General features: G+C 44.9%; 1 protein-coding gene across 1 annotated transcript in view; it reads right to left on the reverse strand.

The window, feature by feature from the left end:
* Positions 1–431: 431 nt before the first annotated feature.
* Positions 432–23,367, reverse strand: part of LOC144150058 (DNA mismatch repair protein Msh3-like) — a 44,048-nt gene continuing 21,112 nt past the window's right edge. The window contains exons 10-18 of the mRNA XM_077681857.1: positions 18,509–18,677; positions 16,837–16,901; positions 16,328–16,444; positions 15,785–15,892; positions 12,934–13,048; positions 10,647–10,801; positions 8,456–8,642; positions 3,219–3,330; positions 432–1,165 (exon numbers count right to left, since the gene is read on the reverse strand). Of these exons, the coding sequence (XP_077537983.1) occupies positions 969–1,165; positions 3,219–3,330; positions 8,456–8,642; positions 10,647–10,801; positions 12,934–13,048; positions 15,785–15,892; positions 16,328–16,444; positions 16,837–16,901; positions 18,509–18,677 (1,225 nt within the window). The 3' untranslated portion in view covers positions 432–968. The remainder of the gene's footprint in view (positions 1,166–3,218; positions 3,331–8,455; positions 8,643–10,646; positions 10,802–12,933; positions 13,049–15,784; positions 15,893–16,327; positions 16,445–16,836; positions 16,902–18,508; positions 18,678–23,367) is intronic.

Genomic DNA, 23,367 nt, shown 5'->3' on the forward strand with positions numbered 1-23,367 from the left:
GACCACTTGTTTTTTTTGTGTTGGTATTTGTACTCTGCAAAAGGCCATGCTACCAGACCGTCATCATCTTCTTAAAACCAATAAATGTATGTCCGCAACACAGCATAAAACGTCGTGGCTAGCCAAAAAGTACCGCTGTTCTAACGCAGCTTCTGTTCTTCACGACATGACTTATACTGCGTTACATTCACTCTGTGGACTCAAGGTTTGAAAATTGAATGCGAAATCTAGCAGTTTTGATTGGAACAGGCTTAGTAAATTCAATTCTACTTTCTTTTTACTTCTGGTTCATTTCAATAGCTAAAGCCATAGTAAAATATCTTTCTTTCCCAAGCATAAATGCCCATTTCCTCTGCATAAACCAGGCGCATCAAAGCCTTCAGCAGTGCTTTGCACGCAAGGCGCTGCTAAGGAAAACTTGGGACGTGACATAAATCAGTGAACAGAGTCAAGCTTTAATGTCGCGCGTAGAAATCTTTCACACATTGAGGAGATACAGCAGTCATTCTTGTAAAGCTTGCAATTCCAGCATCCTTCTTCACAAAGCAGAATTGTAAGCTTTCAACTTGTACTCTTGACTTTCAACGATTTTTGCTGGCAAAAAACGAAATGTCACAAATGTGTCCCTTGTGAAGTCCGCATTATCTCAAAACAGCTTTAAAAACCTGCTGAGAGACAATCACAGGATTTTGCAGACATTCTCATAATAGTAGTTGGTATCCTGCTTTTTATCCTATAAAGTACAAGGAGGCTGTTCCCCGCAAGCCTTTATAAGATAACACCCAACTGGTGTGAGTGGCAAACAGTTCATCCCTTACGTCACAAAAGATCGCAGAAAGCTTCATTCCTAGACACCAAAATGTTTTTACATAAACAACAACCAGATGCATTTCTAAACAAATACAACAAACATGCGCGAGAACACAAGAAAGTTCATATGTACAGCAACTTCCTGAGTGGCCTGAAATTCAGGGAGCGGCTACAGGCTTGCGGCTGGCTTCGAGTTGCAGCTTCTCTCTGGCTTGTGTCATCCTTTGCAGTTCGTGCGCTTTTTCCCGAGCCCGGCTGATGACGTGTTCTGGAACCTTTGCCAGTCTGGCAACGTTGAGTCCGTAGCTTTTCTCCGCTGCTCCAGGTTGAAGGGTGTACAGAAATGTCACCGTTTCTGAAACAGAAATATATATATATATTTAAAAGAGCTGCTGTAGAAGTTTCTGAATAAATAAGGGATATCACATCACTGGGTGTTCAAGTTAAGCATGCATGGACATCTTCTAGTAAGTCAGTTATCACTTCTGCAAAGTTCATGAGAAATTAGAAGGAAGTTAGCCATTCATTATGCCTTCATATGACTATAGGATCAATAGGTATAGGATCAATCCCCTGCAGCTATACAGTAACGGCTTATAAACCTTTCAGGAACCTTGAAGAATTCTTCCATAAGCATAATACCCTGCCTAGAGCTAGCTCTTGCCTTCGATGTGCCCTGCAAAAGGCACTGAAACTTTTCTGTGTACTGAATGATGAACGAATAAAATCTTTAATGAACCCGTCACTGAAAGTTGCTGTCCACTGGGTTACACCTGAAGGATTTCGCCACTCCGAAACCTCATACAAGAAGCACCTCATAAATGTGATGCTGTTTATGATGCACATTCTCACCATCAATAGTAACAGTGTGAAACCAATCTTAGTATTTTGTCAAAGAAGAACTATGATAAGCCAAAACAAAGCGATTTTATGGCAATCATGAGAGAAAAGAAACACACTTTACATGTTAAATTCAAATTCTATTTCATTTGGAGTTCCTAAATCAGCTTTGCAGGGAAAAAAAAGTCATCTATACAAACTTCCTCATGCCTAGCCTTGAGCACGTCCAGATTTACAAGTATCTTTGCGTCCTTTGTGTGCATCACGTTGGCTCTATGAGACAAAAATAGCCAGAGCTGAACCCACCTACGACTACCACATTTTCCAGTGTATACATGCCTGTGTTTAAGTTGCACAGCCACACAATGGCAACTTTTCTTGAAAAATTCTGTAGCTAGGTCACATCTTTCTTAAGTTTAACCCCCCACATAAACAGCGCTTTTGTCAAAAACTGTGACCATCGCATGCGATTTTGGAGAAAAGCTGCGACTTACAGAAAGTGTGGTACCTTGAAACAGTGGAAGAATATAATTTCTACCAATATTTTTAGTAACTAGGTTATGCAGAAAAGAAACACAAGCTTCTTACAGTATTCACTGCCTCATGACGGAAAGTCCATAGGAAGTTTGTGCTGATTTTTGTTTGCTTCACACACGTGTACTTCAAATGCATTTGATTGTACAGTGTGATCGAGCAGTCAGGTATGTTTCAGGTGAGCCAGAGGACACCAGACAGACATGTCTGGGATTTTTATACCATTTATGCCTTTTCAATGCTCAACTCAAAATATCAGACTAGTCGGGACTCGGTACAGCTCCATCTCCACAGCGCAAAAGTAATGAAACAAAGGGGACAAAAAAACAAGACAAGTGCTTTTTTAGCACTTGTCGGGTTTTTACCTCTTTTGTAGCATTACTTTTGCGCTGTGAAGATGAACATCTGAATGAGCAGTTTATTTCACAACAGCACACATGAAATTGATTGGGCCAAGCGGGATTACTGTGATATCCGATATATTGTTTAATAAAGTTTATTGAAGCAAGTTTGTTCTCCCCACTGAGCTATCTAAAGAGCAAATATCGGTGAGGCAGTCAACAAAATGACGTCCACAGCCGCGAGTTCCAAATGCTGTAGCGTCAGGTGTAAGTGTGCTTATCTTGGAACGCAGTTCATTCTAGAAGTACCCAATCATACTGAAAATGATGTTGATCAAACCAGACCAACCGAGGTGAGTGGTGACAACATTATACACTTTCTCTATCAAACAAGGTAGCTGGGTGTGGCTTATATGCCAGAAAGAACCAGTGGACACCCCATTTTTAGATCAAGATAAGACAGCCGTGGGCAGCTAGGCAACAAAGTGAAAACAAACGCAACATGGTTTACAGCAATTTCGTTATTACTGGTGTTGTTATGGATGGGTTTTACGGTTTTACATTGCCTTCAAGTTCAGCTCCGAAAGTCGCAAAAGCGTCAAAATGAATTGCCGTAGCGGTCACGCGTTAATATTGTCAATGCCTCTGAGCAAGCTGCACTCAGAACAGGGACACTGGTCTGCACCAACTCACCCTCATCGTCCACATCGAAAGCCGTGTGGCAGTTGATAACGTTATCCGGATAGAGGGACTCCATTCGTGTAACTGGCGGGTAATGCGTCACGAACAGGCACAGGCAGCGCTTCTGCATGGAGACAACGAAACAGAGGCTAGCACTGAGCAAGAGAAAGATCCACCAATATCTGAGGGAGACTAACGGCTGAACAACTTTTTGTATTGACTGAAAGATTATGTTCCCCAATACTCTTTGGCTTTTGTTCGGCGGTCTTCTGCTCACTCGTTTTTTCTGTCTTTCCACTTCCATTATTTCTTCCCCCTCCACTCCTGGTTCTCCCGCCTCCATCTACACAAAACACAGGCCTCTACAAACCACAAAGCACTCCAGTCGATTATGCTCCCGTAAGGAGAAATCAGAAACTATGCACTCGCTTCACAGGTAGGAGGCTAACGCGAATGCTAAGCTGGCTGCAAAACGAAGTCTGATACGATGTTGAAGAATCCCAAAAGCAAATTGGACGAGAGCAAGAAAGGCAATCTGTACTAACATTAATTACAAGGCACAAAGTACCATATTTGCTCAATTATAAGGCAAGAGGGAGTAGATAGACCCAAGACGAAAACGTTTGCCGACTAATATAAGGGAAGAAACCAGTGAGAAATTTTATTTCAATGGCCACCTTGAAAGAAGTGCAAAAGCTAACTGCATAAGTGCAGAGTAATTCTTACAACAATCCAAAAATCACTAGCTAATACCTTCTGATTAGGCTTGTGCGAATAGTAATATATTAGGTCGAATCGAATTCAAAGCGAATAGTCCTTGGGGTCGAATACTTTCGAAGCGAATTCGAATAGCTGTCAGGTGTCACTGAGCTTCCTGTCACTGAGGCGGGACCTTCATAAAAAAGTTCCACAGTTCAATCTCGATGATACGAATCTCGCGGGACCGTGAAAAATGTTCGTATTATCCGAAATTTGTATTTTCGTTTATTTCTTTTTTTAATTTAGCGTGGAGAAATCCGTGACGTTTTTCTGCTTTTTTTAACCTCCATGTCGCCGAGCGGTAATTTCTGGACTTCCGTCTCTTCACTCACGGTGCCCAAGCTCACTACAGGAGCGTTTGTGCACGCGATTCGTGCGCGTCGGCGTTGCGGGCGCTATATTTTCACGCCCGCATCGGCGATTCCGCACTCGCGGTCGCCTGTGCCTCAGTCAGAAAATGACGCGCAATGCACGTGGCAATGCACGTGGCAGTGGGAGGAGCCTGAGGATTTGCGCCAATGGGAAGGCGTGCGCCTCAGGGCGGCAGTTTCGAAGTGCTTGAGACAGCTGGCTGGGTCCGCCGGAGGGTCCGCTGGGTCTGCGGGGGGGGGGCTTAGCACCCCCGCAGATATTTCATGGGCGTTTTCGCTAGCGGTGTGGATGATGTTTATAGCACCGTTTTCGCCCGCATTATTAGCTCATTTACCGCACAAGAAATTTCGTGTGGGCTTTGAGCGGCATTTTAAATAGCGGTTAGAAGCGGTGGCTCGAGCGCCCCGCACCACTTCGCGACCGAAGCTGACGCCTGGTTGCCTGGTTGCTTTCCTCGCTGCTGTCATGCTCCAAAGGTTCCCCATCGTTGTATAATTGCACTTCGATGCAAAACGATAGCACGCTGTTTTCGCTCTATTTTCTGTACACCGAAGCGAGCATTGAAGCTTCTACTTCAAATGAAGGACGTGGGTAAACTTTGAGGACATGGTTCTTTGAAAAAAAAAAAAAACCTTGCCTTATATTTGAATAAATGCGGAAGCACTAACAATGTGACCAAGCAGCTTCCTTATTTTTTCCTTCCTCAACTGTCCCTTCCGTGTGCCGTCATGCCAAGTTCCTACGTGGCGGCGCTTATTTCAAACCGGGGGGCTGCAGTTTGTGGCGATAAGAAACAGACACCACATGAAGTGTTGTCTCGTTTTTTTGTTTTCCCAACCCCGCTCTCAAGGGAGGACATGGGTCTTAAAGGGGCCCTGCAACACTTTTTTCTTTTTTCGAAATCTTAAATGCTTGCAGAATGTAGTCACCCAACACATACAGTACTTAGAATAGAAGGTCACAAAGTACCTCAGTCGAAAATTGCTGCTTTTTGCCCATTAGAAAACTTAGAAACTTGCTCAAAAGGCTTTTTCGCCATCTTGGCTTTCTTCGAGCGCTCGAATTATGTCATTACAGCGGTGTAGCGGCTATTGGCTGCCTCTCCTTCAGTTGCAGCAATGAACGCATTCGATAGCCACTTTAAAAAAAAAAGCCACGGAAGCAGAACAGAAGCAGAAGGCGTATCTGCTTGGACAAGCAAATCAAGCAGTGCTACTCTGGGCTGGCGATAACTATAGCCTTCGCAGTCTTCCAGATGCCAAGAAAAAAGTGAAACCATTTATCGGAAGCGTTGCAGAGTCCCTTATTTCCTTCAATTTTCAAGTAAACTCTGTGAGACTTGTTCATCTTGCTGCTTTTTTTCCCACTGATTTCAAATATGCCATTATTTTTTAGGTAGTTCTATGATAATTAGAGATAATCGCCATTTTTGGAGGAACAATAGGCAAAAGAGTGCTGGTCATAAAACCGTAATCTTCATATCTTCTGATACTATGAACCCTTATGAATGAATTATAGCAAGTGGTTTGTTTTTATGCATCGCTTGGAACCAATTTTACAGCCCATTATATTTGGTGGCATGAATGGTCAGACAACACTGTATTCCAGTTGCTTTTTCGACAAGTGCCAAATATCTAGGGATATATTTTGATACAGACATGACTTGGAACATTGATGAAACTTGCATTTGTAGTAAGCTTAGAGGAGTATCGTGGGTTTTGTATAATGTACGCTCCTTCATGCCAGTCCCAATACTCCGAGTTATTGTGCACTCACTTGCGTCCAGCATTCTGATATATGGGACGTCTTTGTTTTACAACCTGGCATTCCAAAGTGAACTGCATATTAAGAAACACTGTTCTCAGCGTTGCCTGCAATGTATGGATGCCCCGTTAACGTGCACTCCTTCACTTATTTCACTCTGCTTAGATTTCGTGCCCGCTTTTTTCGGATCGCTGTGTTGAAAGACTCCCGGAGCAGCTCTTTTTTGTCCCCACATGTGAGCATTCAGACACAACCCTCATTTGTTGTACTGCAAAAATGACACGCGTCTTGGTGGCTTCGTTAGATTTCATTACACCCCAAAAATTTTCAACTTGTTATCAGATGAGATGTCTTCTGTTCACAGCATGTCTGGAGGGGGTATTCAGGAAGCTTGACTGGGAAAACATAGGATTAAGGGCAAACAAGGAATACTTGAGCCATTTGGGGTTTGCAAACGACGTGGTCTTGCTGAGTGAGACTGCAGAACTCGTGCAAACAATGCTTGAGGAACTACAATCAGAAAGCACAGCCGCAGGACTAAAAATAAATATGAATAAATCTAAAGCATTAATAAATAAGCATGTCAAAAACACCCTCTTCAGCTTAGGAAACGAAACGCTAGAGGAAGTAACAGAATATAACTACCTTGGAGAGATGGTTAGTGCTGACCCTAACCACGAGACAGGAATCCCGTGCAAAATAGGTCTGGGTTGGGAAGCACTCAGCAAGCACTCCCAAATAATGAAAAGTAAGCTACCTCTATCACTCAAAAGAAAAATCCACAACCAGTGCATACTGCCAGTTATGACTTACGGAGCTGAAACTTGGCGCTTTACTAAACAACTAAAAAGCAAACTTAGGTCGACTCAGAGGGTCATGGAACGAATAATGTTACGAATAACACTAAGGGACAGGAAACGAGCTTCCTGAATCAGGGAGCAAACTAGAGTCGATATCATAGTTGAAATATAGAAAAAGAAATGGACTTGGGCTGGCCCATAGAGTTTCATACAAATAACTAGAGGGGAAACTGGCGCTAGTGTCAACGCAAACATGGCAGCGGCGCTTACGCTTCAATGGGAATGATGGGTAGTTTTGGAACCGGATTGCGTAGGATCAAAACGGGCTTATGGCTGCGCAAATTGTGTTTTTCGACAAAAAAGTTCTTATTGCCCGGTTTTCCGTTTACAAATTACATGGCGAACAATAAAGTTACTGACGAAAAACCGGTTTTGTACGAAATAAAACGGCACGTTTAAATAAAAAGCAGACGCGGAGTCGAGAAGGTTTGTGGAGCAGGTTTGCCATTTTCCGCCAACTACAGCAGGACGCGGACTTTAAAAACTACTTGTAAAAGTTTCGGCGCTGGTGGTTTGTAATAGTAAGAGAAGTTTTGTGCTCGTAAAAAAAAAGAAACCGATTACCTTTGGAGAAGTTATTCTTGCGTGAATTAGTGACATCCATCAAGCTGCGTTCCTATCAGCCGCAGGTGCTGCTGTTCTACAGTTCTACGCCGTAGGAGCCGGCGTTCGCACGAAACGTGTGGCTGTTCCAAGCGATTCGCAACCGTCGTCAGCTTTGACAATACATTGCTCTGCCGAATGAGCAGCGCCGCAACTCCTAATTAGCAGACAACTTCGCGCACAGAGCGCCGTCATTTGTGTTTTCATGCTAGCTGTGCGGCAATGCATTGATAACCCACCCAATTCACAACTCTGGTTGTAAAACATTCCACTCAGGGCGGCGTCAGTGCACGCGAGGCATGCAGTTCAAGGAGAAACCTATTTTGATCACTCCTCCCAACACCCCGCCTAAACAAATGCGTTCATGCAAATCCAAAACGAAAACGAAACTGCCTGCAATCCATAGTAAGTTCCACGAGCCATCAAGCGCCAATACGAATCCACAACTACCCATCACGCCCATTGATGCGTACGATCGCAGCGCCAGTTTCCCCTCTAGTTATATTGTAAGAAACTCTATGGGCTGGCCATGTAGTAAGACAAACGGAATCGGTGGACAGTTAGGGTAACAGATGGATACCAAGAGATGGGTCTAGAAGAAGGGGAAGGCGATTAACCCGATGGAGGGATGAAATAGAGAAATTCGGGGGCAAAGAATGGACTCGGGCAGTGCAGGGCAGAAATGGCTGGAGGTCAATGGGAGGGGCCTTCACCCTGCAGTGGACCTAAGTAGGCTGCTGATGACAATGATGAACCTGCTGATTGTTGGGTGCGGCCCGACAAGCCTTGCACGGCTTGGGCGGACCCAACGTTGACTTGTATCTCTCAAAAGATGAAATAAAGCAACTACCATCTCAAGGCTTCGGTGTGAATGGAATGGAGCCCACTTGCCTCCTCGATGATGTGGCGCAGAGTGGCCCAGGCAATGGCGGTGCCGTCGTGCGTGGCCGTGCCCCGCCCCAGTTCGTCCAGGATGACCAGTGAGTGGTGGGTGCACTTGTCCAGGATCTCCGAAGTCTCCTGCATCTCGCTCAGGAACGTGCTCCGCCAACGGACTATGTCGTCCTCCGCACCCATCCTGTCCATCGTGGAACAGCGTTGCGCTCCAATTATACGCGTTTCAGCTTCGCCATCTTTTCTTGAAACAGTTGTGCTCCAATCAGTGGCACAGAATGAAGGTTACACTTTAATTAAGGCTTCGCTGGGCATTGTTTTGTGAAACCACCACCTTGTGCACAGAGTGTGCTGATTAGGTGTGCGCAAATATACAAAAATTTCAAACGTCGAAGCGAATAGCACAATATTTTGATCGGCTACCACGGTTAAAAAGCTTAAAAAGCACGGCTAAAAAAAAAACATGGTTAAAAAAAAAGTTTTGAAATTCAAAAACCCCCAAGGGGCAGTTGTTTCAATCAATTAGGATACGGGAAATTACACCTTCTTGAAAACAAGAACTGTAAAGCTAAACGCACTTGCAAAATGTATTCTTTACAACGAGTTGGAACTAGTTTGTCACTGGATATACCTCACTTTGACCACCTGTGATTGACCCCCCCCCCCCCCCCCAAAAACAAAAAAAAACAAGTATGCACCGGCCTTCTCTGTTAGTGTTGACAGGCTTTGCCACAACACCCTGGTGCAAAAGTGCAAAAGATAGTGCTTTTGAAGTGCAAGAAGAGCAAAAAAGGTGGTGCGAAAGTGCAAAAGATGATGTAAAAGTGCAAGAAGTGCAAAAGATAGTGCAAAAGTGTGAAAAGATGGTGCTTTTGAAGTGCCCTTCACAGTGGGCCAACTACATTTTTGTGCTTTCTTTCTGCATCCTGATAACATGGTTACAACACCCTATAATAGCATGGTTAACGCTCTCTAGATAGGAAAGCTCTACTGTGTAAGGACAAAGTCTCCATGTTCTTGCTTTCCTGATCTAACCAGGTGCAAAGCTAATCTTTTTTTACACCTGCAACATTCTCTTTTCCTTCTATACAGGACACAGAAAAAACGACGAACTTTCCTAGCTTCACATTCCCAGACACAAAGATAAAACTTTTTCGACATGAGAGAGTTGACACTGCAGCACTCACGTATCCCGACTGCGCACGTTCATTATCGCGCACTAGTGCCAATTTCAGTCTCAACTCTTTTTATATATGTTTATATTAGGCATGAAACATTCTTTGTGGAACTTGCACATGCATGCAGTGCAATGTGCAGTGCAAGCGATTTAAAAAAAACAAAAAACAAATTTGACGTGTCATTATGAGCAAGTGCCCACGAGCAAGTGCAAAACGGTGTGACATCATCATGCCATAAGGGCACACCTGCGAAGGTTTATTTTAGGGGTGAAGCCCCTTAGGGGCTGGGGCTGTTGCTGTCTCCTGTCGTCGTCATCGTAATCGCCATCTCATGGAGTCACGGTACTAAAACACCGGGAAACTCGTTTGTGCCCCGCACTAGAACGTAACGCTTAATAAAAAAACACTGGGACACTCGTTTACGCCTCATGCTGCAGAGCTTCGTTCTTAAAAGACAAGAGACTTTTACAGCAAGGCTGTATACCTCCACCCCTGAACAGTTTCATCTTTGTTGGCAAAAATGCCAAGGCACCAAGAATACACTTATACACCGCATGCTTCCCCAGGTTTGGCGCTAGTGGATATGGCCCAGGACTTTTTTTCATGCCTTGCTCCCATTGTCCTGCACACCAAGAACCCCTTCCAAAAAATGACATGAACATATACCGTATTTATTCGATTGTAAGGCGGTCACGATTTTAAGGCGAGGGTGCAGTTCGGAGAGTCGAAAAATAAAGTATACACTGAGCTTTTAGTATAAGGCAGGGCATGACTTTGAAACAACGGATTTTGAAACATACCTCGTCTTATATTTGAATAAATATGGTATATAAAAATGCTGTTTACTTTCCTTTTCTTTCTTTTTTAGAGAAATTTGTTAATCGCAGCTTGTCAGAATATGCATACTCAGGGGAAAAAATCTGCCTTCCCACATGCTCCAGAAAAGAGTCTCATGGTTCCCCCCCTCTCCAATCCGCAACGAAACCTCACGCGGGGAGCAAACACCCGACCTGACGTAGATGCCGCTGATGAGGCTGATGGCGGCCTCTTCCGCCGGCACGTAGGAGCCCAGGTGGGCCATGATGACAATCAGGGCCACCTGCCGCATGTACGAGCTCTTGCCGCCCATGTTGGGGCCCGTGATGATGGCACACCGCTTCGCCTCCTGCACAGCCAATCATCATCATCACCGCATGACCACCATAATCACCACCACCATCATCATCACTGCATGATCAACGTAACCATCGTAATCACCACCACCACCCCCACCATTCATACGGTGCCACAGTAATATTGTGGCGGCCGCTTTTCTGGTGAGGGCGAAAGGCGAAAACACCTGTATGTTCAAATTACAGATACCCAGGTGGTCAAAATTAATCCGGAGCCCCCCCCCTACGGCGCGCCTCATCACCCGTGTAGCGTCGGCACATGAAACCCCATAATCAAGCAAAATCATACTAATATATATTAAAGGGAAATTTGGCGCCGCTGCCTAAACGAGCCATGCTTCAACAAGCATTCCCTTCATGTACCGGGTAGCAATGTTCCCCTTGTCTTTAGCATGGCTCGTCAACAACCTAAAAAGTTGCCAGCGGCCGCAACAAAACGTTATCACAAACAATTATTTAAAGTTGTTTTATAATATAAAATAGCAGTTCCAAAAGGTTGATTTGTCAGGGATTATTTAGCAGCTTCACGCAAGACAAACAACAAAATGGTGTTACCATGTTTTGTTGATTTCGGCTACAGGAGCAGAAATAAACCATGTGGCTGACCGAGCCAAGTAGGTAAGGACCGATGCTAGCTCTTATGGTGGTGCCTACGATGCCATATGATTGCAGCGACAGATTTCCCTCCAGTATATATTATCAAACTATTATGACCACCATCACCATCATCATCATCAGCTTGCTTGTGCCCACTGCTGGACAAAGGCTTCCCCTCTGTTCCTCCAGCCATTCCTATCTTGTGATGCCCTAGTCCAATCTTTGCCTCCGAATTTTCTGATTTCATGCCTCCATCAATTAAACGGTTTTAAAGCGAAGCTTTATAGTACTCACTGATGGCATTGTACACCAATACACCTTGCAGGAAAGCCAACTTCCTCTGACAATGATGATGAATGATCGCAGGTGAAGTGAAAGACAAAAAAACGCTTCCTGTGGCCGGAATCGAACCTGGGTCCCTCGCGTTATTCATCTATCTGCGTCTATCCGATTCCTCCATTTCGACACAGTCGAAGCGAACGCCAAGCAGCGAGCACCGATTCGCGCCGTACACTCCAAGCCCAAACGTTAGGCCTACGCAGAAAAGTGGTAAGTACCACCAGAGCAACTACATACTCGCAGTGTGGGATTGCCCAACCCAAGAAATCCATCACAAGAACGCTTCTTCGCATTCAACCATCATCGTCGTTAGACGGAGGGGTGCATGATTTCTTTCTTACTCCCGATCTGGTTGCTTGGTATCCACTCTATTACCCTGATGGATCTCCGGGTTGTCCCTTGCTCAGCCCAAGCCCGTTTCTTTCAATGAAGTTGAGCTACGACACCTTCCACTGAAGTTTGTTCTCTGATAAAGGACACTCGTTTCCTATCCCTAAGCACTACTCCCATCATCCGACTTTCTATTGCTCATTGGCCGGACCTAAGTTTTCCTTTAAGGCAATTACAAAGGGGCCAATTTTCAGCCCTATAAGTCATAAGCCCTATATATCTGTCTTTTCGGTGACACAGGGAGAGCCCAAACTCTACTCTGCGTTCTTCATGAAACACAGAAGTGGGGCCCAAAAGAAATACCCTCGGATTGTTTCTGTCGAAAATTTAACGGTTTCACATTTAGAGACATCAAACCCAAGCCACCGGACTTCGAAATGAACAGAGCTTCACATAGTGGGGAGCATAGCAAAAAAAAATGGATGTACTGTTGTGAGCACTCCATCACTTGTGAAACTCCTTCACTTTGTAAAGGTTGAAACGGGGGCAGACTTTTCGAGCGGTAGAAATGGTAGATTGCTCTCCAGAAGCCCCCCGCTCCCACAAATGGTTTTGAACACGCATCATGTGAACACGTATCATTTTAAAGCTTCACAGTGGCCGATTTCACAACTTTTGAGATAAAGATAGCACTGCCCTCTTCCTCTCGTAGTCTCTTGCATAATGCAACTATGATATGATGCTGCTGCTTGTTTTTTCGCCACTCGAGCGATTGATCACGACGGTATTGTCCGGACTGACCATACCCTCAACTGGGCAAAGCACCCGATTCACCGAGCAAATGAGAGAAGTCACTTACATTCAGGTCAGTGTCGTTGCCAACGTATTGCTCCTGCAGGCAGTTCATCTCTAGCACTGGATGCCTGCCCTTGACGATTCGTATCGTTGCCGGGTCCTGGGGAAGCATTTGAGGCCTGCAAATGTCAACCGCAGTTCTGCAAGGTCAGAGGCAGCAGTGTGGTGGTGATGGTACACAACGAGATTTAACAATGAAGCCCCCATCCCCATTTAAGGGGGACACAGCTCTTAAAACAGCTTCCTTGAAGTTTGAAGTGAACTCTGTGTAACTTGCCAGTCTTGCTGCTTTTTTTCCCACTGGTTTCAAATATGCCACTAATTTTTGAGTCAGTCAATTAGTTCCCAAGGTAATTAGAGATAATTAGTAATTTCTGGAGGAACGATTGGCAAAACGGTGTTAGTCGTGGCCCTTTACATTTTTCGATACTATGAACACTCCTGAATTTTTTTGATGCACCAGTTTTTTGATGCACCGCTCGGAATTAATTCAGTGGCATTTTGAATGCCAATTTCAAACACCAAAGTTTAATGAGCTGGTAAATGAGTCCCAAGCAGTGCATCAAGAAACTGCTTTGATTATTGCATTCACCAGCATTCATAGTACTATTGGAAAATGTAAAGATTACAATGCTATGACTAACAGTGTTTTGTCTATTGTTCCTCCAAAAATGGCTAACTATCTCTAATTACCTCGGGAACTAATTGACTGACTAAAAAATAATGGCATATTTGAAATTAGTAGGGAAAAAGCAGCAAGACTGACAATCTTGGATAAAACCAGCGCCAACTCAGACGAAGACGAAGGAAGTGTACCACAAGGACAGCCGCTGGTACACTTGTACCAGCACTGGTACAAGTACACTGGTACACTTGATACAACACTGGTACAACACTGGTACACATGAAGGAAGTGTACCTTGTGGTACACTTCCTTCGTCTACGTCTGAGTTCGCGCTGGTTTTATTCAAGAATGTCTTTCCAACTAGCCCAGCTTGCAACCCTCCTGAAGATTGACAAGTTTCACACTTATGGAGATACCTCCCAGCAAGTTTCAACAGTAACCATTCACTACAACATATTTTAAACCCCTTTTACCCTCTGCCCGCACGAGAAAGCCCAGAGTGGGCCAACATGACATCAGCTGCTCCTTGCCCCAAACTACCGATGTCGGGGCTCCCGTGACACAGCCGACGCACTGGCTGCGGTTGGGGCGCGTGCTGGTATTCCTTGTGTACATGTCATGGTTTTGGGACTGACGTCGTGCTGCCCGTGCACGTGGGAATGGTGAAAACCTTCGCTGGTCTGGGCACGCGTGTGCGCTCGCTCGTGCGTGCGTCCAGATTGGCAGCGGTGCGACAAGAATGGTGACGTCACAGGTGCCCTCCTGTCATGGCGGCCGGTCAGCGTTCGTTTTGTCGAAACTGAAACTGACACGAATAAACTACGCCATAAATGATTTTAGGCTGCAATCGACCGTCTAATGTGCCATTCTATGATTAGTGGGCTGGTAGGCACCCGTAGCAGCAAAAAAGTGTAACACGAAAATGTCGTGTCAGTACTCCTTTAAGAGAACCTGACTCTATACTCGGTTACAACTCAAGAACCGCACCACCTCATGTAGTGTATCACTCCGCCAAAGCGCCGGACCCGTGACGCCAGTGCGCGCGCGTTTCGAAAGGGGTTTGCTATGAATGCGTGATATCGTCTGCCTTGTCTCACGCAGTTTGTTTGTCGTCACTGGAGTCGTTTATAGGCATATTAAGTCCAAAAAATCACGGGAACGGCTCACAGTATGTTCAAAATATTCCCAGTAACGCCCTACTTGTGCCGCATGGAGAAACATCCGGCTACGGTGATAAGGCACAGCGGCAACTTCCGGTGCCGTTCTTTTAAGTTGTCACCGAGTATAGCAATGGTGTTATCACATGCAGGAGCACACATCAGCTAAGTTCTACTGCAAAGCTTTTAGTGTAACTTTTGCAGGGTTTTTTTGTGTTAATTGTGGCCATCAAAAGAAACAAATAGAGAGACAAAGCTTGGTAGGTTGCGTTGCCGTGATTCACATCAAGTGACGGTCTATCAATACCAGAAATCATGTGTACCCTCCTAACTCGGCAACAATGACAGAGAATAATGTAATCCATTCCAGCAAGACTTCAATGCAAAAAATTATACAGCGTGAGCAGATATTTGAACAACATGTGCACACTGGGCCCGGGTGTAAGAATTTCTGCGCAAATTTTAAATGTTCTCTTTTTTCCCCCCAACAACTGCTGCTGTTCACTTTACAAGCTGTGTGCAGACCAGCTGAAAGCACAGGCCACTCAACCAGTCAGGAATTCCAACAAGCAACTGTTCTACGCATTCCTCTGCCTTCTCCAATAAGGACTGAATGGTTAGAGTTATACGTGGCGCTAGCCAGTAAAGTTTGGCAAGACTATCACAGATTGTGTCATCGGCTCATCATTCCCGAAAAAGAGTTTTAAAGTACACTCGAAGGCAAAAGCAAGGTGGCCAGGCACATGAGCGCTACAGAAGATTATATTGGTGGTGCAATCAAGAGATATGTCCTCGTCAAGGCTTGCAGGAAATGCGCCTGTGAGCCCCGCGTGCAACTTCTAGGATGAATAATAGTGGCCCGCTAAAAATTTTTCTAGTTGATGCATCAAAATGTAGCTTGCGTGTTAAAGTTTTGTCACAACAGTTAGATTAATGCCCCGGCTACTTGGGCATTTGAAATGACATTAAGGTGAATGACTTTTCATTTTAAGCACCCGTGTGTTAGGGGTATAGACACTGCGATGATTAAGCTAAGACACCCAAAACACAGCGGAAGCGCAACACGAACTGACCTGCAGTACCCAGCCTGGGAAGCAGTCTCGGCCAGTGACAGGAGGCAGTCGACCACGGCAATGCTCTTCACCGCTCGCTGGTAGTCGGTGTACCGCGTGCTCAGCTTCCTGCGTGCAAAGAACCATACTTGCGTGCACTGTTGGCTGCTATGACTTTCTGCTACGTAGCGTCGTGAGCTATTGTAACAGCAAACACGGTGGAACACACCAAATTTCGCCGATGCACAGAACTCAGTTCAGGCTGCGTTCCTATAAAGGACACACTCCCAGCAGTTACAAACACATCGGCTACTATCTTGGATAGAGCAACCTGCATGCTGCTAATGATGGCATGTGCAGACAATAGAACCCCGAATGTGCAAAAACATGTTTTGATCGTGTTATTTCTGTTAGTGAAAAAATCCTCACAACTAGCCGAAGCAGTACTACATACCTCAATCGTTTGGCACTGGTTGGTATTCATGAACAAGAAAGAAAGCTGGATCAAGATTTTACGACCGCTGGTATTTTTGTGGCGTGCACAATATTTAAGAAGATGCTCACTCCAGAAACGAAAGCCACGACTTGCGACTTTCGGCGAGCACAAATTCCTTGGCGATGCAGAGCTCCTTGTAGAGAGACTCAACCGTGGGCGGTCGAAACCTGGTCACTGCTTTTGTGCTGGAAGAAAAGGAGAAAAGAAGTGCCGCATTCACTAAGCACACAGGGTAGGAACAGAAAGCTGTCTGCTGCGCTTCACCAACTCTGATGACAAAAATCCCTCGAGGCACGTAAGTCTACCGACTCTGCTTATAGGCTCTGAATGAAAAAAGCCTTACAGAGACCCCTGGTGATGCTTATCGAAGGCTTCGTTACTCGCCAAAAGCAGAGAGGGGCAAATGCAATGTAGGAGTAAACACAATGCACTTTGACACAAACTCGGACGTTTTGGGGTTTTTTACTGTTCACAGTGGTAGCCACTTTCTGTACTAGACAACAACGCCACTTTTTGACAGAATGGAGCACTTGAGGCTTTCACTTTAAAGCAGTATAGCAGGCACAAAGACACTTACGAACTTATCTTGAGCCAGTCCCGGGGCATCGTGGAAGCCCTTTGGGCGGGAACTTCAACGAGGTACTGGAACAGGGTGTAGAATCAAGGAGTTAGTAGAGATGGCACAGTGCAGTTCACAACTGCCACATCACTTATTGCTATTTTGTCACTGCTGAATAATGTCAACCTACACCTGAAGCAGGCACAAAACTGTTTTTTGGGTGTGAGAGTTAAATGAAGTACTGTCACTTCAACGAGGCCACTCCTGCTCACAGCATAGTTCAACTCTCCTGAACAGATGCTTCAGCTAAACAAGCATATTTCCATATCCTTGACTAAAACAGCAATAAAACTGATAGGAATGCATTGCTTTAACTACAGCAAATTGACTCACATTTCAGTTTATAACATTTTTTACAACCTCTCTTGGATAGATATTTGAAATAAATACACAAGTTATCCTATCATATTCCTACTAAAACGTCAATGGGACCGACACAGATTAGCACAGCTACTAATCAACTGCATCTCAGTTTATAACACTTTTTTCAACCTCTAATAAATGCCTCAACAAAACAAACTTCTTTATATAATATTTGCCTCTAAGAACATCATTGGAACCCGCATTTCAGTTTAGAACACTGTGCAGAGTTGCACGTGTAAGTGCCCCTGTTAGCTGAGCCCAATGGCAAAAGAACAAAAAACAACTACCCAGCACTGGTCCTGATTCCCAGCTTTGGCTTGTGGAAAGGGCCGTTGCACCAGGAGTCTCCAATGGAGTCCCGGACTGACGACCCCACCCCACATTGCGATGCTCATAACAAAGTTTACTCTCGCTCTCCCTCTCCTTATCTGCACTGTCACTATCAGCAAAAACGAGCAAGACGCTAATGGTATCGAGGATACATAAGTGACATGGTAAAGCTAAGTCAGCAAAAACATGGTCGTCAACCACTGTGAACTAATTTTGTTCTCAGAGCAAAGGTGAACTACGGTATTGTTAAAAGTGCTGGCGGGACCGAACTGACACGAACCATGGCTGAGAATGATGAGCGATATATTTACCCTATGGGTCCTGTGATAATATAACCTGCCAGACTCTTTGTGTGTACGTGTGACCAGACAATTGAACAGTCGTGGCCAGTAGCTCACTATGCCTGTCTCGGAAGCAATGGGGCATAGAATTGGCCACCAGCACTCACAGAAGTGTTTATCAACTACCGTAAAGTTACGAGCCAACACCCACCCCCTTTCAGGGGTGAAATATTCAATTTACTAAAAGACCCCAAAGATTTCCCACCCCTTAAAATCGATGCCTTTAGCACTGATGAGTGAACAAAATAAATGCGAATCATCTATTGATGTATTGATACAATCACTTATTTGTCCTTTCCACACTTGAGCCGAATGTTCGCCCATCTAGTGTTTTTTTCTTGATACCTCCGCAGTTTTGGTTGGTGGTGCGGCCACTTTTTTCTTTTCTAGTTTTTTGCACCTGACCCGAAAGATCACCCATCCCGTATTTTTCACTTCATATCTCTGTACTTTGGGTGGGCGTTCTCTTGAAACTTTACGGTAATTTATTGAAAGAGTGCTTCATCTCAATCATTTGTAACTCCGCCACCCACAATTAAAACTCCATTTCCCTGCAAAAGCATCGCATACACAGAAAGTGCACAGGAAACAGTTACCGGCAGTCCGCTGACGGTCTTGTAATCGAACGAAGCCAGTCCGAGCTTCCCGGCAATCTCTCTCCGGTACAAGAGAAGCTTCTGCTCAATGTCCAAGACCCTCTCGTGGCACTGGCGCAGGTCGGGGTAGTCGGAAAAGTCCCTGAAAAGGGTAGCCATGTCATCGGACCTGCAGAGACACAACACGATTCACAGGATCCGTCAAGCTCCAGTATTTTTTCAAGAAATCGCTTACTCAATTGTACACTCAACCAACTAGACCTTGTCGGGACTCTCAAGATCGATTAGTCAGAGTGAGCAAATACTCAAAACTTTCAAACATCGACATGAATAACACAATATTCGGTTCAGCTTTCAATCAAATAGAACTATTCGAAAATAACAAATAACAAAATAACAAAGAATCGCCCAACTAAAACACAAGCATAATATATCTCTGCAATGGGTTAGAACTAGTTGGGCATGGATGTATTGCACTTTTAGTGCTTTTGAGCGCTTACGATCGACAGTCACAAGCACGCACCGACTTTCTCCGCCAATGGCAGTGGCCTTTCCCACAATGCGCCAGTGACGTGCAGTGAAACGGCAACAAGAAAGTGCTTTTGGGTAGTGCCTCTTATCTCTCTGCATTGCGCCAACTGCGCCCTCTAAGTCCTCTTTTCCCATCGTGGTAATGTAGCCACATCAAAGATGCCCAGGTTATTACCCTCTCAATACGAAAGCCCATATGTGCAGCGACATAGACCTCAGTTTTCTAATCAAATAATGAGCAAAGTTAACCTTCTTATCTATATGTCCTTTTCTTTTCCATACAGAACATCAGAAAGATGGTAATCTTGTCTAGCTTCATAGTCTGAGAAAGCACGATAAGGCTTTCTTAGCAGAAAGGGCACTGACACTGAACACTGGTGAAGCTAGTTTGCCCCAGTTAGTTAGTAATATCACGAACCTGCACCAGGCATGAAATGCACTACCCATAATTATTAATTAAAAATTTTTGTGCATTCCTAGTGTGGGCACAAGTTTTTTGACAGTAAAACTCATGCATTGCTAGTACAGGGAAAGGGTCCCATGAGCCCAGAGTTGGAAAGCTGGGGTGGTAACAATGCTTGAGAGGGTTTACAAATCAGGCTAATTTTTCATGCCTTCCACTACCCCATATGCTGAGTTTTTTTTCCTAGAGCTGACATGAAAGTTCATGAAACTGTTATTTGCATTTCTTTTTTCACAAAGGAATTGTATTACTCATGTAGCTTATCAAAAAATATAGCCATATTACACTTGCACAAATACACTGCCTGTAACTAGCATATTCATGGTTGGCGTCCCCACATGAGATGAAAGTTGTTTCATGTAAATTTTAATATGTACCATCAACAAAGCTAAAAGCAGCAGGATAGCTTCCTTGTGTATGTTTTACGCCAGAAAAAAATTTCGCAAATGCTCTTAAATCAGCCTTTTATTTTTCTACAGCGCTAGTTACTCTGAAGCATGCTTGAGAAATTGTAAATGTTTTTTTTTTGTAAATTACTAAATACTTGCTTCAATTTGTGATTATTTGAACAAAATTGTTAATTGCTTCAAAAGCCAAAATCACTATTCACACACCCCTGCTCAATAGCTTTTTGCCTTTCCATGGATCTTGTGGCCCTTGAAAACAAATAATGCTTCGTTTGTTCTGAAATAAATGAGCTTAGCCGTGCAGTTATCTCCCCCTTTTTCATTTTGTCCTTAAGTATTTAAAGGAACACATGCCAAATTGTGAGTTAAACTGTCGTGCCACAACCAGAGAAGGTGTAGCAACTGCTGCATAACTTCCAACTTGGAAAACGAGCAGTCAGCCATTGACCAGCTTGGTTGCCTGCTCCAATCATTTTGCACTCTTTACGCTGCCCCTCGAAGGTATAGACCTTAAGCAAGAACTTGCGCCCTTTTGTGGGTATCGCGTGCGCTTCCACCATGTTGGGGGATTCCCGGATCTCCGGATGCCGCTGCGTACATGATAGCCCGGACTTAGAGACGCGCACGTCAGCATTTATCGTTGTCCAAGATGCCCAAATACTGCCGTGTAACATGCTGTGCACAAAGACGATACAAGGACGACCACGGAAATAGCGCACACTTTTTTTTTTTATTTCTCAACGGAAACATGACTCGAGCGCTGCGTGAAGTCGCTTGCGGGTGTCAACTTCCCTTCGCGCAGTAAAATTATAGCTAGATCGCATGCATAGCCACGAAACAAATAATATGTGCAGGACTAGAAAGGTCCCAAAATGAGCTATTTTCTAGCCCTGTATTTGCCGCGGAGCCCTCCTCCCTGCCGGTAGTTAAGGCGCACTGCATCATCGGTCAGCTTGTACTTTATTGTGCGGGTACCTTTGAGTCTGCCGTTCGTACTTTGCGCGCCCGCATTTTCTTTTAGATGCGACGCATCTCTTTAACTCGCCTTGTCCCTCCGGTGTCTTCCGTCGTCCGTAGTCCGCATCCCTCCCCCATTCTCCTCGCCGCGCCAGCTGCGTTCTAACGCCGCTCTCACCGCAGCGCCATCTGCGTGTTAGTGCTCGCTCCCGTCGCCGTGCCAGCTGTGCGTCAGCGCGCGTTAGTGCTTGGTTAAACATCCAACACATGCGCATGCGCTGCTCTCTCTCATTCCCCTCACCGTTAACGCGCGGTACATATAAACGCGGTAACTGCGCCACTCCGCTCAGTTGTCCCGCCGCTCCGATGACATCCAATGACCACTGATGATTTGAATGGAGACTAACAGGCCTGCTATCGCGATGGTCGGCGCAACCATACGTAATATAATGGAAACAACAACAAATTGACACACTAAATAGAAACAACATAACAGAAACGCAACAGCAACCCCACGATGCATCGCATCTACCCATGGTTCCCCTCGCGGGAAGGTGGTGTAAATTTTTTTATTCTGGACGTTCGGTAGGCTTTTATGGAAGTACGACGCATTCTTTCGTTTGCCAAACGTTACAGGAAATAAAGGATCCGCGTGAGTTGCAACCTTAACATAGCGCCATGAGTAGAGCAAGTCACGTACGTAGGAATTTCGTGTATCGGTCATTTATCGCTCGTCGCCTGCTGTTCGACCGTAGCCTATTTTCCCAAGATCAAATTTTTCGAGCGAAATTTTCTAAACGATAGTGTGCACCCAGCTTTGTTGTCCATGGTGCGAGCAAAGGACGTTCAGCGGTCGCTGCGAAGCACGCGCTCACCAGCGCTCGGCAATTTATTGGTAATGTTTAACGCATTACACACCACACACGTTACGCGCTACACATTACGGCCAGCTATCATTTCAACCTTAGGACAGCCCGCAAGTTTCGAAGCGTTTCAGGAATTACCTCCTGAGAAACCCGCAGGATGCGAACTAACACGGATGTACTTTGAATGTTTGCCTTGTCAAAGCCAAAAAAAAAGGAAAAGGAACGTGACAGCTTTCAGCAGCTTCCCTGCCAGTGCCTCCCTGACTTCTTTTTCGATGCATAATGCGTATTTACGAAGTTGCCCGCAAATGTGGGCAACAGAGAAAGGTCCACAGATCACTCGTCACTCATTCTGCTGCGCTTAAATCTGAATATAAAAGAATCGCCAAGCCAAGAAAGCCCCTCACACGCTTTGTACCAAGCAATCCCGCGACCGCCAGCCCCCAACATGGCGTTGCGTGCTCGTTGCGTTTTTCTTCCGGGAGATGGCGGCACTTTTGCATAAGGTCTATTGCTAGCAGCAAAACGTGGCAATACCTTGTGCATTCACACTTTCAGAACTTCTGGCTCTACTCTTCAATAGCCACAAAAACATACTACGACCAAAATCAAAGCTGAAGCAATGGTGGCGGGTGCAAAATCTTGTGGCGCAGGCAAGTGAAATGAGAGGCATCTTTGAAGACACAAAGCCTCAGAACACTTGTAGGCGCACACATCTGACAATGCTGTCGTCCTTAAGAGGCTATGCAGACGAAATACAAGTTTGGTTTATTCGAAAGATTTCGTGTTTTGTGGTGCACCCAGCGCTTGTCCGGAAGCAAACAATGCTTTATTCACTGAGAAATTAACTGATTTAAATTAAAATTTTGATTCTCCCACCAAATCTTGTGTTTTCGTGACGTCTGCAATGATTTCATATGTGCTGGGGAGCCTTGTTTACCGTTAGTCAACCTACCGTATTTACTCGCGTAATGAACGCACTTTTTTCGCGTAAAACAGAAGCAAAGTTGGGGGTGCGTGTATCATGCGGGGAAAAAAAGAAACCTAATTTTGACGACTGCGTTAATTATGCGAGTGCGTTCATTACGTGAGTGAATACGGTAGATGGTGCCATCATACTGCGGTGGGCCGTTTTCTGCCTTTGTTTTTGATCTTATTTGTGCCTGGCTTGTTTTTGTTCAGGTAGAAAATAATTGTTTCATGAAACATGGTGTTCGCTCGACAAATATGATCACCTGAGACACCGTCACTCACACCAATCGGCTGGTGTCGTCTGAGACAACCCCAATGCACCGCAGTGCTGTGCAGCTAAAAGAGCATAGTGCGAACAGTACCGACAGCTGTACGCATCGGTACTTCTATGTTTACGTGTACTTTCGTAACTTCCACTGTTTACCCCACATTCGTACTGCTATAAAAAGAATGTGCCCTAAATGTAAGCGCAAATAGCTTGTTCAGCAGGCTTATAAGCCCTACTAACTTGCGTTTGCTTTTGCCAACCTCAGCCAATTGCAGAGGTGGCGCGTATGACATCATAGGTTCTGTAGCAGGAAATTAGCCAGTGGGTCGCATGGCCATTCTCTTTTTTCTTAATTATGCAGCTCAGTTGAGTGAAGTTTACATTAAAAGTGAGGT

Source organism: Haemaphysalis longicornis, unplaced genomic scaffold, assembly GCF_048455015.1.
Source record: "Haemaphysalis longicornis isolate Haplotype H1 unplaced genomic scaffold, Haemaphysalis longicornis Haplotype H1 scaffold_8, whole genome shotgun sequence".
NCBI lineage: Eukaryota > Metazoa > Arthropoda > Arachnida > Ixodida > Ixodidae > Haemaphysalis > Haemaphysalis longicornis.